This window comes from Leucopleurus acutus (assembly GCF_964270905.1).
Source record: "Leucopleurus acutus genome assembly, chromosome: 11".
NCBI classification, from domain to species: Eukaryota; Metazoa; Chordata; class Mammalia; order Artiodactyla; family Delphinidae; genus Leucopleurus; species Leucopleurus acutus.
In genome coordinates, this window is record NC_139152.1 from 22,320,950 (window position 1) to 22,338,490 (window position 17,541).

The 17,541-nt window shown below is 39.2% G+C and overlaps 1 protein-coding gene across 1 annotated transcript in view; it reads right to left on the bottom strand.

Annotated features, from left to right (window-relative positions):
* The window catches only part of ITPR2 (inositol 1,4,5-trisphosphate receptor type 2), a 526,257-nt gene that overhangs the window by 397,034 nt on the left and 111,682 nt on the right, over positions 1 to 17,541 (bottom strand). Inside the window, exons 6-9 of the mRNA XM_082849662.1 lie at positions 17,034 to 17,132; positions 16,683 to 16,766; positions 16,241 to 16,387; positions 12,021 to 12,116 (exon numbers count right to left, since the gene is read on the bottom strand). Of these exons, the coding sequence (XP_082705788.1) occupies positions 12,021 to 12,116; positions 16,241 to 16,387; positions 16,683 to 16,766; positions 17,034 to 17,132 (426 nt within the window). The remainder of the gene's footprint in view (positions 1 to 12,020; positions 12,117 to 16,240; positions 16,388 to 16,682; positions 16,767 to 17,033; positions 17,133 to 17,541) is intronic.

Genomic DNA, 17,541 nt, shown 5'->3' on the forward strand with positions numbered 1-17,541 from the left:
ACATACATACACTACCAAATGTAAAATAGATAGTTAGTGGGAAGCAGCTTCATTGCACGGGGGGAGATCAGCTCGGTGCTTTGTGACCACCTAGAGGGGTGGGATAGGGAGGGTGAGAGGGAGACACAAGAGGGAGGGGATAAGGGGATATATGTATACGTATAGCTGATTCACTTTGTTGTACAGCAGAAACTAACACACCAATATAAAGCAATTATACTCCAATAAAGATGTTAAAAAAAAAAAAGAACACATGTCTCTGGGTTGGACTGTGGAGTTCAGGGGTCATTCCAATGAGAAAGCATGAGCTCTGCACATGCTGCCTGTTGGCCCACATATTTCCAGCTGCTTAGCATCCGTAACTCCTGACTCCCACCTGACTACACAGTTTCAAAAAGATGTCCTCGCTGATCATTTGTAAAGCATATGGTTTAGAAGGTGTTTTCTCAAAATAACAAGTTGTCCAATTGAATGTAATCCTATTAATGTGAATCGGTTGGTGTATACAATACACGACCCCAGGTAATTAAAGTCACCATTTAAGATGTAAGGCTGGGAGTCTTTCTCAGAATTACACTTGGCTAGTAGCTCTGAGGAATGCCCCTCCCAACTTATCACTAAATATTAATGACGGTACTGAAAATGATCAAAAACAAAGCAAAACACTCTCCATCTCATTGAAGACTAAGGTTGAAAACCATCTGAACCCCCAATCATCAATGAATTGACAGTAATCATAAAGCCGACAGTGCTGGGGGAGAGGCAACAACTCCCCAATTGTCATCTCATGGCAAACCTCAACCTGACTTCAAGCTAGTGGCCGGGTGAACACAGTTCAGAAGATACTTGGTGCGGTTCCACTATGTGCCCCCAACCCAGAGATCCCGAGTATTCACCAACCAAAGACCTATACAGAAGTGCTTCTCCATCACTGAGAAGCTGCTGTGAGATGGAGCAGAAAATTGTTTCCCCCATCCTCCCACCCACTGTCCACTACCTCTGTCTGTCTTCTCATGGCCAAAGAGATACAGCAAAGCTCAGAAAGCAAATGGGCAGAAAGCGGAGGGAGCAGATGATGGCAGAGGGCTTTCTAAGAAGCGCTGTCTGAAGAAAGGGCAAGAAGAGAAAGAACTGTAGCTGCTGTGGGCTGGAATGACACTGTGCGATAAAGGAAAAATAGCAGAGGGCCGGGGAGAGAAGCAACCTCAAGAGAGTCCAGGGACGCAGACTTGACACCTGCTGGAACTGGGAAGTACATCAGGACCCTGCAGGCTGCCCTGCAGCTGAAGATTTAGCAAGAGGACTGAGAAAAAAAGAAATGGAACAAAAAGACCGTCCACTCAACCGTTCTGCTTCTTCATGGAGCTCACTCGTCTGAGGACAATAAGGGAGGAAAGCAGGAAAAAACAACATGGGACTGGTTAAAAAGTATGTTAAAATGGGGGGGAATTCTTTCTCAGAGTCTTTCTGAATATTATCTATGGTATGATACAAAATAAATTTTCAGGAAATGGTTTGGCATATTCAAGAAAGTGCAAGTAAACATTGCCTCCATATGAAGGCAGCAGAAGATGAACAGAAAAATATAAAAATAATCAGATAAATAATATAAGAAATAATCACAATATAAAAAGAAGTTAAATTAAGGAGGATCTCAATAACAATGAGAACATAAATACAAAATTAAAGTCCATGTCAGCAGCGGGAGCAAGCATAGTTGACATTACTGGAAATGAGTGGTGCAAAGGATGAACATGGGGCAGCTATCTTTCACCATAGAGGAAAGGTGTAAAGAAATGAAAATTAGGAAAAAGGAAATAGTCTCGGAGGACCAGAGAATGAGGAATCAACTAATGAGCAACCAGGATACTAGAAGGAACAGAAAATCAGTGGAATACAAGCAATAATCAAAGATTACGGAAAATAAAGCTCTGCTCAGCTAAAGAAAGAACTCTGTATGCAGAGGTAACCCTATTCCAGGAAAATCAACTCAAACAGGCACATTCATTTGAGGATGATGGGAAAGGTGGGGGGAACAATGGTAGGGACATAAAATAGGGCCAGAAATTAGGCTTAGACAAAAATGCATATCATGTAACAGGAGAATGGATGAACAAAATATGGCATATTCAAACAATGGAGTACTACTCAGCACTAACATGATGGGCTGCCGAGGTACACAGCAAGGGTAGATCTCAGAAATATATACCATGGAATATTAGTCAGCCATAAAAAGGAGGAAATCCTGCCATTTGCAACAACATGGATCGACCTTGAGGGCATCATGTTAAGTGAGATAAGTCAGTCAGAGATAGGCAAATACTGTATGATCTCAGTTATATGTGGAATCTAAAACAAACAAACAAACAGAAAACAAACTTATAGAAACAGAGATCAGATTTGTGGTTACCAGAGGCAGGGGTGGGAGTGGAAGAGATCGGGGAAGGGGGTCAAAAGGCACAAACTTCCAGTTATAAGAAAATAAGTCCTGGTAATGTGATGGCGCACGGTGACTACATTTAATAATACTGAATTGCATATCTGAAAGTTGCTAAGAGAGTAGATCTTAAAAGTTCTCATCACAAGAAAAAAAATTTATAACTATGTGTGGTGATGGATGTTATCAAGATTTACTGTGGTAATCATGTCAATATAGATATATGTCATATATATATCTCAAGTCATTATGTTGTACACCTGAAACTAATACAATGTTATATGTCAATTACATCTCGATTTTAAAGTGAAAGAAGCCAGACATGGTATGACTCCATTTATAAGAAATCTAAGAACAGACAAAACTAAACTGTGGTTAAACAAATAGTTAAACAAATCAGAAAGTGAGTGGGAGAGGAGTGGCTGGAAGGCAGAACCAAGTCCAAGAGCCACTGGACAGCAGTCTTTCAATTTTCAGAGCAGACAGACTACGGGGGTGGGGGAGGGATGATAAAACAGGAATCCAGTTACAAGTTGCTTGTTGGTGCTAGGCCAGCAATTGGGGAGATCTGAGGCTGAATTTTATTTTTCTATGGAGATGCATACCTCAGGCTCCTTAAATTCCCTTGAATTATGAATAAATGAATCAGTCCCAAAACAGTATTATTCCTGCTTTTGGAATCCAACAGTGAAAGGTAGAAAGTGAAAAGACAGTGACTTAACTGGCCTCCTGTCTACTGATTAATCAAACTCAAAAAGAAACACTTTCACTCAGTAGTAATGAAAGGTCAGCATAGTGCACAGAAGGGGTTTATTTAGCTCTTTTAGTCAAGGATCACTGTTTTAGGGAATTCCCTGGCGGTCCACTGGTTAGGAATTGGCGCTTTCACTGCCAGGGCCCAGGTTCGATCCCTTGTCGGGGAACTAGGATTCCCACATGCCATGTGGTGTAGCCAAATAAAAATAAAATAAAATGACTTAAAAAAAAGAAAAGGATCACTGTGTTATATTCTTTTGTTTTCAGTTTGAAGAATTCAGACTTTTCTTTTGAAATTAAAAGATACATACTAAAATTATAGCTAAATTATATTCAAAAGATATGTAACATGTTTAACCAGGATATACCTATGGTCAAAGCTTTCATTCATTAAGCATTTAGACTAGTTGGTTAAAGACTGTAAAGTATATTAACTTCATGCTGGAAGCCATGACATATCCATAACTAAAATGTGTACGGAAACAGGAATTAACATACCTAAGTCAAACAGGAGTCATGTATGCCCTTTAAGACATAGGTCATATTCTACCTTAAAGACAATGTTACTTTCTCTAGTTGTCTTCACACATTTCACCCTCTTAGGATCACCCAGTTCAGTTCCTGAGGGATGTGTGTGGAACCAGATTCCAGACTCTGGTCTGGAAAGAAATGCCATGGGCCTTAGGAAAGGTCGCCTAACCTCCATGGAACTCAGGGTCCTCATCTGTAAAAGAGAAAAGCCTATGACTAAATCCTAATCATACTAATTACATGTCATTAAATTTTATATATTCATGTCTTTGGCAACAATACTAAAGACAGTGCCGATCAGTTAGATTTCGCCTCATCTTGTGTCTCACAGGCTGCAATGTGGCCTTTTTTTATATAAAATTATTATTTCAGGGACTTCCCTCGTGGTCCAGTGGTTAAGAATCCGCCTTCCAATGCCGGGGACGTGGGTTCAATCCCTGGTCGGGGAACTAAGATCCCAAGTGCTGCGGGGCAACTAAGCCCGTGGGCCACAACTAGAGAGAAGCCCGGGCACCGCAATGAAAGATCCCGCGTGCCGCAACTAAGACCTGATGCAGCCAAACAGATAAATTTTTTTAAAAAACATTAAAAAATAAATAAGATTATTGCTTCAGTAAATTCATTAAAGTGATAATAATAATAATGAGAAGGAGGAGAAGAACAGGAAGACGAGGAAGGAGAAAGAGGAAGAGGAAGCACCCAAACAAATCTATGGCTACATAAATTCGCCAAAATTAACCAAAGGCCAAGTAAATATACACTTTAATATATGTTTCAATTATACTGCTGATTTCCTACTGTAACCATAATAACCACAGTAATTAAGTAATTAGACTAAGGATGAATCCAAAAAATACATTTCTAAAGATGGGAGAAAAAAGACATAGTGATGTGGAGGTTCCTGAATCTTTTAGGGCTTTAAAGGAAACATTTCCTTATGTTAAAAAATAAGTTATAAATCTGGCATTGGAGAGAGAAAGATCTAATATGCTACTCAATCATTTACTCAATAAATATTAATAGAACATCTATAATGGACAAAGCATGGTGGCATATGGTATTTTAGCAAAGACAAAGAGAATATGGTCCCTGACCACAAGACCTTACAATCTAGGAGGGAAGAGAAGACATAAATACAGTTAGCGGTAATACAAAATAGAATGTGACAAGAGATATAAGACAGCAATGCATAATTTATAAATAATATAGGTCAGAAGAAGGAGGGATCTGTGGTGGGCAAATTTATTGAAGAATTATTCATGGAGAAGTTAGCATATGAGTGAAGCCTTGAAGGATAGGTAGAATTATTCAATATGACTGGGAGAGAAGGAAAGATTATCTATATAAAATTGATTCTCAACAAGGACCTACTAGATAGCACAGGGAACTCTACTCAATACTCTGTAATAACCTATATGGGAAAACAATCTGAAAAAGAATAGGTATATGTATATGTATAACTAAAGCACTTTGCTGTACACCTGAAACTAACACAACATTGTAAATCAGCTGCACTCCAATATAAAATAAAAGTTAACAAAGAAAATAAAAACTAAAACTGAAAAAAAAAAAAAAGAAGAAGGAAGAGGGGGTAAAGAGGACAGGCAGTGCAGGCGGTGCCAATGCCAAATAGGTGAGAAAATGAGCCTTGATGAGAGAAGACCCATAAATGTCATTTACGGAATACTTTTTATATGCTTTTAAAGTTCATTCATTTCCCCATACAATTACCCTATTAGAAGGGACCCTTAGCCCCATTTTCCAGAGGAGGCATCAAGTGAAGTACCCCATGCAAAGTCACACTGCTGGCGAGTGGCAGGGTTATTCAGAAGCACAGGTCTGAGGGCTCCAAAGCTACATCTTTTAGTTCTGATAGCATATAACTTCCCTCCCACCTCCATATCGAGTACTGGTGTGATCCAAGGTAGGAAGAGGCCGGGCCAACGGGGCTTTTTGCCACAGGCTAAAGGGTTTGCATCTTCAGAAAGATTTTGAATATCACTGGGAAAATGTCTGCAGAAACAGTGCATTAAAAATCCTCACTTGGCCGTAATTAGTAGGAGACAGAGACAGATGATGAAAGAAGCAAAGTAACCAAGTGTGGGGTTCGTGTAAGAGGTGGCAGAGCCCCAACGATATCAATGCTGAAATGGAAAGGAAAAAAGCAGATGCAAAAGATTTTGCAGAGACAGAGTCAGGAGAGCCTGAATGCATAAACTGAGAGAGAAAAACACGTTTATCGTGACTCCCAAGTTTTTAACCCAGAGCTAAGAAAATTCACTCTCTGTGGGAAAACAGTTCCATCTTAGATATGATTATTGAGTTTCAATGGCAGTGGGATACCCGAGATCGAAGTCACGATCCACTGCAGCCACGGGAGTGAGTGACAGAGAAGAGAAAGAGTTAACAGCCACCACTAAGCTCTGAAGGGAGTCCTCATTTAAGAGGCCAAAGAGGACCAGAATGAAGTCAGGTAGAGAGTGTGACTAAGTCAGAATAGAAAAGCGGCAGAGAGAGAGAGAGTGATATCATGAACACCTAGAGAGAGAAAGTCATGGCTGTACCACCTATCAAATTAAAGACAGCTGCAACTGTCCCTCTAACAATAGCAAGAAGCAGACCACAAGTTGTAAGTCCATAATTTTTGTTCATTTTCGTAAAAAAAAAAAGTTACTTTTTTATAATGAAAAGTCATTTGATCAATTTTTATTATATATACCATTGAAGTTATAAAACCATCACATGTGGGTTTCTAAATAATTATATGTTCCTCTTTCGAATGACCAGGCATTTCAGAGCCAACCTATTATGCTGTTAGGTCTAGAAAAGAAAAGACGGGGAAAATAACCTTTACTGGATGCTTATATGTGCCAGGCATCATTTCTATTTTGATATATATTTATACATGTGTATAGGGTCTGGTATGCATATTCCTCTATTATATATAAATATTGTACATGTATGTATATATATGTGTGATATATGTGTGTGTATATATAGAGAGAGAGAGAGAAAGAGAGTGAGAGAGTCATTTTTCATATACTATGGCTGGTACATTTGATAGAGAACTAAACATTGGGATATTTAAAACTACAGCCCTAATATGCATAAGATTCTATGCTAAGGTACAGGTTCTTGAGTACAAAGTTTTTACCTAATTAATTAAAGCCGAAGACTACTGTATAGTTAGGAAATAAGTGTTTACTGCCATCTGGTGGAAGTCCGGACTATCTACAAACAAATAAGCTAGCAGTCTTTAAAAGGGCAATTATAAAATCTTTAACAAAATTATTTTGCACTAGTCCCTCCATCTTGTTTTGGAAAGGATCATCAAAAGTTATTGCTTTAATAATATCCAAAGAAAGAAAATGCAGCAGATCAGAAGTTATGATATTTGATTTATCATTCTCTCCATGGCTGTAGAAGAACTATTTACTAAGCCTCCCATATTATCCTATTCGAAATATGATCAATTTACTTTCTGCCCCACAGACATGGTTGTGAACTCTCCTGAACCAATAAGGTGATACAAGAAAAAGATCTATAGCAAAATGGCACGGAGTGTGCTGACATTAAAAGCAAAACTGTCCTGTATATTAAAAGCAAAAATACATGACTGTTTACTTTCCCCTCATGTCACCTAATTTCTTGTATGGCCCACAGAAACTGACATTATAGGAAGACAGCCTAATAATACAGTACTGTAATGCAATATCTGATGCAGCCACAAATGCCCTGATTACCTAATTCATAATTAAATACTTTGTTCCACATGTTGTCCATGAGTTTCTAGCACTGCATATTACTCAGAAATAAACCTTGAATTCCCTAAGACAATACTGTTGGAGATATTCAAATTGAATAAGGGTCCATTTCTAAATGTCGGTTCACTTTAGTAACTTAGAGAATAAAATCTAAACAGTGTTATATCACTGTCCTAATGCCTAGATGTTTTCCACAATTCACACACATATACACACACAAAATATGGTGCTATTCTTGAATAGCTTGCAATTTATGTGCTTTGTCTCTATAGTTTGACTACAGAATCTTCATCATACGCATGGTCTAATTTTATTTAGTTAGTTTCCCTTCATTTCTAAACAAACAATAAGCTTATTACATTTTTCTGAATAACTTAGCCACCCAGTAAGTACTGGTTAAATAGAATATCATGTTAAGGAAGTATAAGTAAAAATTTTAGGTGTTTTTTCTCACATATGCTTACACTTAAGGTTGCAGCCCTTTAAACTTACTGTGAGATTTATCATGGTCTTCTATAGATGTTAATAATGTAAACATTACACAAAACCAGTTATCTCAGATGTTTATGTATGCTGGAAACAATTGCAAAAGAGACGTCCTAGTGATGAGTTAATCTAATTCTCCTCTAGATTGCAAACTCTTAAAGAACAAGGACAAAATGTTAGTCATCTTTGTTTTTCCCACAATAACAAAGTAGTGCTTCCACCTAGTAGACTGTCAATAAAAGGTCGTGTAATTTCAGTATAACGGAGATCAGGGTTTCTCAACATTGGCACTATTGGCATTTGGGGCCAGATAATTCTTTGTTGTTGGGGTGTGTCCTGCACATTATAGGGTGTTTAGCTGCATCCCTACCCTCTACCCACTAGATGCCAGTAGCCACCTCTCCCCAACAGTGACAATAAAAATGTCTCCAGACATTGCCTAATATCCCCTGGGGACAAGATCACCCTCAGCTGAGAACCACTGGTACGGATGAAGTAAGTGTAGCATTCAGCCTGGATACTATCATTAATCTTGTTTTTTAACTTCAGACAAAATAAATCACCTCTTTGAGTCTGGGTTTCCTTTTCTGTAAAGTGAAATGATTGGATGTGTACCTCATTGTCTCTATGATTCATTCATTAGACTATCTAATATTTACTGAATGTAAATTAAACATCAGACACTGTTCTAGGCACAAGGTAGCCAGTGGTGAGCCTCTCAACTTTTTTCCCCATTAAGTTATCTGATTGACAAAGAAATGTCAGTTCTGGAAAATAAAAATAATAAAAATAAATTTAAAAATAATAATAATAAACACTACTACATAATTTCTGTCTCCTTCCTCCCAGTGGAAGTGAAGGGACTTAACACTTACTGAATACCTTTTACGTACAAGGTGCTGAAAATTCACAAGATATTCTTTAATTCCAAAAAACTCCCATGTAATATATATTATCACCTTTTTTACACACAAGGGAACTGAAATTCAGAGAGGTTAACTATTTGCTTAAAGGCAGAGAGATTGTGAGCGGTCTACCTGGGACTTTTCTTCCCACTACTCTAGGCCCTCTTTGCCACACTGGCCAATATAAACACCATAAACTCAAAGGCAATTCAAGAATTACATCATCCAATTTACCAGGGGTGCCTCAAGCACATTAAATTAATATTTTAAATTATAAATCGGTGTGCTGAGAGTGGAAAAGACACCACCAAATCCTGCCCTGTGATAGGTCCTTCCCTTTAATATAAAAACAACTCATCCACCTTACTTTTTCTAAAACTACTTCATAAAAGTCTGTCTAATTGGACTCTTACTCTCCTTTTATTAATATTTCTCCCCCTTCGCAGTCATTATACGAAAACTCAGTCGGCACTTCTTTCTGCTTCCTGACTTCCTCATCCCTTTCCCCACCCCCTGCATTCCGGTTTCCATTAAAAATGCTCTCAGTGAAGCCACAGATGACCCCGTTCTTGCCAAATATTGTAAAGACATTTTGTTCCTGACCTTTTAGGTAGCATCCCCCCTCGATGAAACACTTATCTTCCCTTGCCTGGCATCTGTGACTCAGCCCATTTGATTTTCCAGTTGCTTATATGACTTCTCAGGCTGCCAGTCTTTCTAACTTTACTTAATTTTAAGAATATTAAGTTTAATTTAAATAACCAATGTGTGGCTGGCGACTACCACATTGGACAGTGCCACTCTGGAGTGGTCTGCTTTGAACACAAATTATTTAGAACACTGCTCTTTAAGTTACACATAAAATCCATTCTCCTTGGGGCTTCCCTGGTGGCGCAGTGGTTGAGAGTACGCCTGCCGATGCAGGGGACGCCGGTTCGTGCCCCGGTCCGGGAAGATCCCACGTGCCGTGGAGCGGCTGGGCCGGTGAGCCATGGCCGCTGAGCCTGCGCGTCCGGAGCCCGTGCTCCGCAACGGGAGAGGCCGCGACAGTGAGAGGCCCGCGTACCGCAAAAAAAAAAAAAAAATCCATTCTCCTTGGCTTAATATCCACGGCCAGAAAAAAAAACAGCTGCCCTTCATTTCTGGCCCCAGCACTCCCTTCCCACCTTCTAGCACCACTTCTAACCTCACACACATCTTACGTGTGATACATGAATTATCCCTAGGAAATGTAAGATGCCACACACCTCCTCTTCCTCATTGCCTGAACACGCTTCCCACTCTTCCCCAACTGCCTTACTCGTCCACCAAGCAGCTGCCCTTCCTTGTACCTACCTGGCCCCCTCTACCAAAGGTGTGTTGCTCTTGAGTGCCTCCCTATCGCCAAAAGAATTTTAATCCTAATTTCTATTCTTTTATAGGACATCTAGTAGACTTTTCTAATTCTTATTTTAGACAAGATTCTCTTACCTTACTGCTTCATTTTTCAAAGGGTTACTTTTCCAAAACAGTTACTTCAAAACATTTATGGTACAAACAGCCCACAAATTGCGAAGCTCTATTTCATTTAGTCAAGCAGACTCATTAAAATTGAGTTCGATATTTATAAAAGTAAGAACAAGCTCTACTTATCATATTATAAAATTAATCATGCCGGCATCCCTTCTTGGATGCTTACCATGGTCACACGTGATGCCAAGCACTTCACCTCGTTTCATTCTCTTAATAGTCTCATTATACAAATACTGCAATGATCCCCATTTTCCAGAGGAGGAAATGGGAGTTTAGAGAGATTAATTTGCCCAAATATGGCTCCGAATGCCTCCCAGATACAAATCCCGAAATTTTCTTCTTCCCTTTCTCTAAGCTTAGAGAAGCCTGAATAGCTTCTTCATACTCATTCATTCAAAAATTATTTACCAAATGCTTTCGAAGCACCAGGCACTGTCATAGGTGCTGGAAACACAGTGGTGATGTTACCAAAAAAAATAAAATTTACGATAAGTGAGATCGTGGGAAGTACCATAAAGAAAATCATCACAGATTAACATGATGGAGATAGTAATAGGGTTGAGTTCCAGCTTAGACTGGGGTCAGCACGTTTATACAAATTTTTAGTAATACTACAAATTCCAACACCATTCTGGTTTAGAATCCCAGAAGAAACTCTAAATTGAAAAACAGAGTTGAGGAGAGTAGAATGAATGGACATTTTCATACATCTGAAAACATATTTTCTATACACTACCATATATAAAATAGATAAACAACAGGATTTACTGTATAGCACAGGGAACCATATTCAATATCTTATAATAATAATAATAATCTATAATGGAAAAGAATTGAAAAAAGAATATAAGTAGATACATATATATATGTATGTATAACTGAATCATTTTGCTGTACACGTGATACTAACACAATATTGTAAATCAACTAAACTTCAATTACAAAAAAGATTTAAGAAAAACTAAATTAAAAAAAAATCAAATATTTTCAAAATTAGTTTTAAACCAGATAACCAAACTTTAATTAAATCATTGCTAAAACATCTGTACTACTGTATCTACCTACCCTTCATTCTGATTGTCAACATGCATTCAGTGGAGAAAGAAAAGACCCTTCTAAGTTTTTACCATTTTTATGGACAGTTTTAGGACAGTGCAGTATCTCAAGGAAAAAACCCTTTCCTCTCCAATGGTTTGAACAATGAAAGCCACCCACCAGTAAAAGAACAGCCACAGAAGATCAACCAGAAACTATCTAGACTACACCACATCGACTATGCGCTGATCACGGCTCCAACGCAGACATTCTGAAAGAGTGAAGCTAAACAGCAAATCTCAGGACGCATCCCACACAGATGCAAATCAGATACCCCCTTAGATGCCCTCAGAGCAAACTAACCACACAGTTCTGTTGTGGTGGCTGCTGCTGTTTTCATTTTCGAGACAAAAATTATTTTAAGGTGTTAACTAATATTTACATTTTGAGAACAACTGACATGCCAATCCAGAACACGACAGGCAGTAATGAAATGTGCATAATAACTGTTTCTTCAAATACAACATCTTCTGTATTGCCTGTTCCACTATTTGAGAATCAGAGATTTAACAGCACTATATCCATTAATCTTACCTCTGCAGCTAAATAGTTCCCGGTTGCAAGATGTTTAAACCTGAACAAGCTATTCCACTGTCCTGCACCTCCACGGCATGGGTCATGATGAACTACCTATAGGCAAAAAGAGAAACAAAAATAATGGCTAAAAGACATGCATGTTCCTGGCCAGCAAATGCCAACAGTTTACATGGGGTGCCCACCTGTTCATGCTAAACTTGTCAGATCTAATATACGTTTCAGGAGGACAATGTGGCAGAAAAACAAAATTCCCCATAAATGCGTAATTACACAGTTAACTCACTGGGCTTGCATGATTCTCACACCTCACAGCTGCAAATACAGATGCCTTACTTCAAAAGACATGTTTCCCGGGCCAAAACTGTAATTACTGTGGGGTTTCCCCACATTTGTTATTCATTCATTCAACAGATTATGAATGAATCTGTTGCCTACCATGTGTCAGGTACTCTTCTAGGCAGTAGGGACCGCAGTAATGAATAAGACCAGAGCTTTCAATGAATAAGATTTGGCAAGTGCCAGGAGGAACTAAACAGAGCGCATGATTGGGTACCTAGAGTAGGCTACTTTCTATCGATACTGCAATCAGCATGGGCACTCTGGTGGATAAGAATGAGACAGTCATGCAGAGAGATTGGAAGAGATCATTCCAGGCAGAGAGAACCATAAACGCCAAGGCCTGGAGGTCCGGATTAACTTACTTCCTGGCCCTTTCCATGTGTTGCCTGTTTACTAACACCATGTCCTTTGATACCTGTCCTAGAAACCTGTCTTGCCCCAGATGCTAAGCCACTAGGCTCACTGAGAATGAAAGTGGGTCTGCAACTGTCACTTACGACAGGTGGCTCAGTGTTGTAGCAAAGCTCAGGTTTTCCAGTCCAAAGACGACTGTTTATGAGTCCCAGCTCCACCAGTTACTACGGTATGATCACAGCAAGTAACATCTTCAAGCCTGCTTCTTCATGTACCAAGTGGGTTTAATTCATAGGATTGTTGTGAAGATTAAATATCATAACACATATTAGAGTGCTCAGATAAGTTCCCACTATTCTCCAACAGATTAATACTCTTTGCCTCCATCTCGTTCATACTGTTTGCCTCCAACCCCAGCATCAAATTCTGGGTGCTAACGTACAGGACTTTCTAATGCCTTTTGCTAGACTCCAGCTCCTATGTCTTCTGCTACTCCAAAAGCTTAATGAGGTAATGATGAAAATACTTCAAAGTGGGTGAAGTCTTACAAAAATGCTCCCCCTGTAGCCAAACACCTGCCCATCCTTCAAAGCTCAGTTCTCACATCGACCTTCTACCACCAATCCTTTGCTAATCCCACCAGCTACTGTGACCTTGTCAACGTTTGAACTCTTACTCCTTTGCGAGAGGCATAGATATCTTTAAAAATCTGATCATATCTAGTGGTTGTCTCCCATACATACATACGCACACACACCTTTTGTATACCACTGCTAGAGGTTAACAAGTAACTTGAAGTTCACCATGAATCACAGACTAAGAACTCCTGTCCTGTACACTAGCGGGTCTAGCAACAGTAGCACAGCTCCCTAGGGGACAATTTGCAGATAGGGAAGGGAGGGTGTTTTCATTTACGGACAATTTGCAGATAGGGAAGGGAGGGTGTTTTCATTTACCACAATGATTTTGGAGGGATGCTAGTCGCACGAATGGGCAGTAGCCAAGACATTAAATATCCTGCAATTCACAGGAGAGTTCAGCATAGGCTAGATATTGTGTACGACACTCGGGAGCATCCCTGCCCTTCAAAGTGCTCCCCTGTAGCACAGGGGTGGGAAGCAGAGGAAAGTGAAAGAGAGGATCCTCTTAGGGCTCCAGTAAAGGTGGTGGCAGCTGTCTTGTGCAGGCTCCCACAGGGAGGAGTGGCTTCTGGCACTGCCAGATCTTCAGATAAGACCACATTCCCCGCCCCACCTTCTCCCACCCAGTCCTTCCAACAACGTTGAAACCTCATTTCCTGTATTAAATACCTCTCTGCTTGAAACACCTGATGCTCAGGCTTCCTGACTGAAGCCTGGCTGATGCAGCACACAATACAGAAACGTCCCATAGTATTGCAGAAATAAACCTACCACAAATATAAACTGGTTAATGCTTTAACGTGAAATCATACTAGAAAGCTTTTACATCAAGTTATATGAAAAGGCGAATAATTTTAGAGAAATCCACTATGGAGAAGGAAGCTTACATGAATCCAAGACATTGTCTCAAAATTACTGAATAATCTATTCACTCTCTCCATTCGGACTGCTCAATGGGACGCAGCATTTCCAACCACACATTTTGTTGGAAAGAATTTCAGTGCAGAGGTGCAATTATAGCAAAAGCTATAAAACTAATGGTAAATATATAAGAGGAGAGATTCAAAACTCCTTTTAACAGACTTAGAACCAAACATTAAATAGACAGAGACACGTGAAATGCAGGGAACTCACCGTGTAGGGAAGTTGCTATCTGACTTTTTCATCACTGTATTTTGCTAATAAGGTTTTAAAATAATATTTCACATTATTGCTATCCCTATATTTTGAAAATTTTGGAAGCACAGTGATAAGGAAATGTGTATTTTGATTATGTATTTATCTTCTAGTTGCCTGTTATCTTTCTCTTACCCTGATAAAAGAAGTTGTGGGGTAGGCTTCTGGGAAGAATATCATGTAGGTTGGGTGGTGGCTGTTTTCCCCAGACCTTCTCAATTCCCTTCACTTATTGAAGGATATGGTCTCCAAATATACTGAAGGATATGGTCTCTTCTGAATGCTAGAGACTGAAAGTATGCCTCAACATGAGTGGGGTTTCAAGATAAAAGCTATGCTTTTGTGCTATTTCATCTCTATTCTAAACCATGTCATAACTTAGAGAATTATTTTGACGCTTCATTTATAATTAAGGCTCAGCTCATTTCCATAAACATGATACTTCCTCACTTTCTCTGTTTCAGTAGTTTGGAATTTGCCTCATTATCCCTGTTTCAATTATAGCGATTTTTTTTTAAATCACGTACAAATAAGTCTATTCTGTTATTACTTCACCTAATACTAGATATTATGCGATGGCACACATTTACCTCTGCTCTTTCCTTTTCCTGTACTTGTACAGAATGTCTTCTGATCCTCTTCTTCTACTTCTCTCAAATCCAAATGTATCCATCAAAGATAGACATAAATATTCTGTCTTCTAAAGTAGGTACTTACATGTTGAAATACATATTGTTTTATATAAATTATTTTTCTTTTGTTTCTCCTTTATATTAGAATTTGGGCATTTTATTAACTTTCAATCATGAGACTATAAAATAATATTAAATATGAATTTCATTTTCATACATAAAGGAAGTATAACAAAATATATGCTGTAAAAGAGGTGTGATGGGGCTTCGCTGGTGGCGCAGTGGTTGAGAGGCCACCTGCCGATGCAGGGGACACGGGTTCGTGCCCCAGTCCGGGAACATCCCACATGCCGCGGAGCGCCTGGGCCCGTGAGCCATGGCCGCTGAGCCTGCGCGTCCGGAGTCTGTGCTCCGCAGCGGGAGAGGCCGCAACAGTGAGAGGCCCGCGTACCGCAAAAAAAAAAAAAAAAAAAAAAAAATCAAGATGGAACTTATCAGGTTGTTTGTAGTTAACTACGTATACCTTATCTCTTCCATGGTACAGAAAGGTCCTTTAAAGAAAAATCCATACCTTACATTTTCTTAATTACTCTATCATATTGGCACACTTAAGCAAATACCTCTTAAAGGATGATGAATTCTTAACTATGGGTCTCCTCGCTCCAATAGAAACGGCATCCCCAGAAGACACAGAGGTTCTTTTCAGTGACTGTGCCCTTCAGATCCTCACTTACAGTGAGTCCTCCTCACTCCATTTCAACCCCAGTACCATTCGAGGCACAAGGCCTAGTCTGACCGGTCTTAACAACACTTCATGATGGAATTTTAAAAAGCTAAATCATATATATGCCCTTATTAAATGACAGAGAGAGAGAGATGCCCCTGAGAAGATAGATAAAGGAAGTATAGCAACATTTCACACTGGTCACAGCAGTAAAGAGGTACAAGTGGCTTCACCAAAATTACCGTTTTATGGGTCTATCACAAATGACGCTTATAACAATAAACCAGCCAGCCTAGTGACCTTGTCTTATTGATATAAGTATTTATTAAAAGCCAGAAAATATTTACATACCTCTATTTCCCAGAGTGCTTTCGAACTGGTAGCAGAAGTGGCTGATTGACGCAAAGTTGTACGAAGGAAAATGTGCTGTTTTTTCTCATATTCATCACAAGTCAGAAACTTCTCTTGTTCCGCATGAAACAATCGAACAACATCACCCTAGAAAAACAGGTCAAGAAAACTATATTTCCAACAAAAGTTTGAACAAGTAGACATAAGAAGTGGGTGTCTCTCTATAGTTTTGATACTCTGGGACTTCTGCTAACACTTGGTTTTTAATGAGTATGCATAAATATATGTTTCCAAATACAGGAGGGAAAACCCAATGTGAGTTTTAAGGTTTATAGTCACATTCTAAACTTCAAATCTCAGTGAATACACAGGTTTTGCATCTAGAAGCTCAGTAAGACTACCTTCAATTCTTCCAGTAAATGTCTAGGTAGCGCATACTTACCCCTTTTAGTACATCCTCTCGGTAGGAACTATATTTCATGAATAGAGTGATTTTCCAGCTAGTGTTGCAATTAACAGCATTCACCTATTAATGAAGACACATTAAGTTATAAGACTGCAGGTTCAACTTTATACCAGAAATTATTACTTCAACTAGTAGAAGGAGCAGAAAGAACAACTTTGGTATGTATGTCAAAAAATATCTTCAAAGGACCATCTGAAATCTACGTGTACCTCAGGAATAGTAACTAGCATAACTGGGCTTATGCTTATGAAAACAATGGAACTATGGGACTTTTTTTCCCTCTCATGAGAAAATCAACAAATTCATTTCCTTTCCTCCTGAACTTACCTCTTTACACCCTGGATTATCGAGAAGCTCTATGTTGCTGGCATGTAGCGGCTGTCCTGCATTCACGGGCATCAGAACAACTTTATCTCCAACAACAATCTGGGAATCAGAAATAAGTTGCATTTGAGACAGTGCATGGGTCTGTGGTGCTATACCTGAAGCTAAAAATAACTGCACAGAAGTCCTCGTCATTGACCTAACATTTGACCCATTTATCCTTCATATAAATTTTAATTCTTTTTCTCTTCGAGGTAAAATATCTTCTGATAAATGATTATATAATCATGTCCCACAGTGCCTATCAGTCTGGATTCATAAAGCTGGTATAGATACTTTTTTTTTTTTTGGCCACATCGCACAGCATGCAGGATCTTAGTTCCCCGACCAGGGATCGAACCCACAACCCTTGCAGTGGAAGCGTGGAGTCTTAACCACTGGACTGCCAGGGAAGTCCCTAGATCCTTTTCTTATTGGTCTCCTATTTCAGTTAGAGCTTTCTTAATGTCAA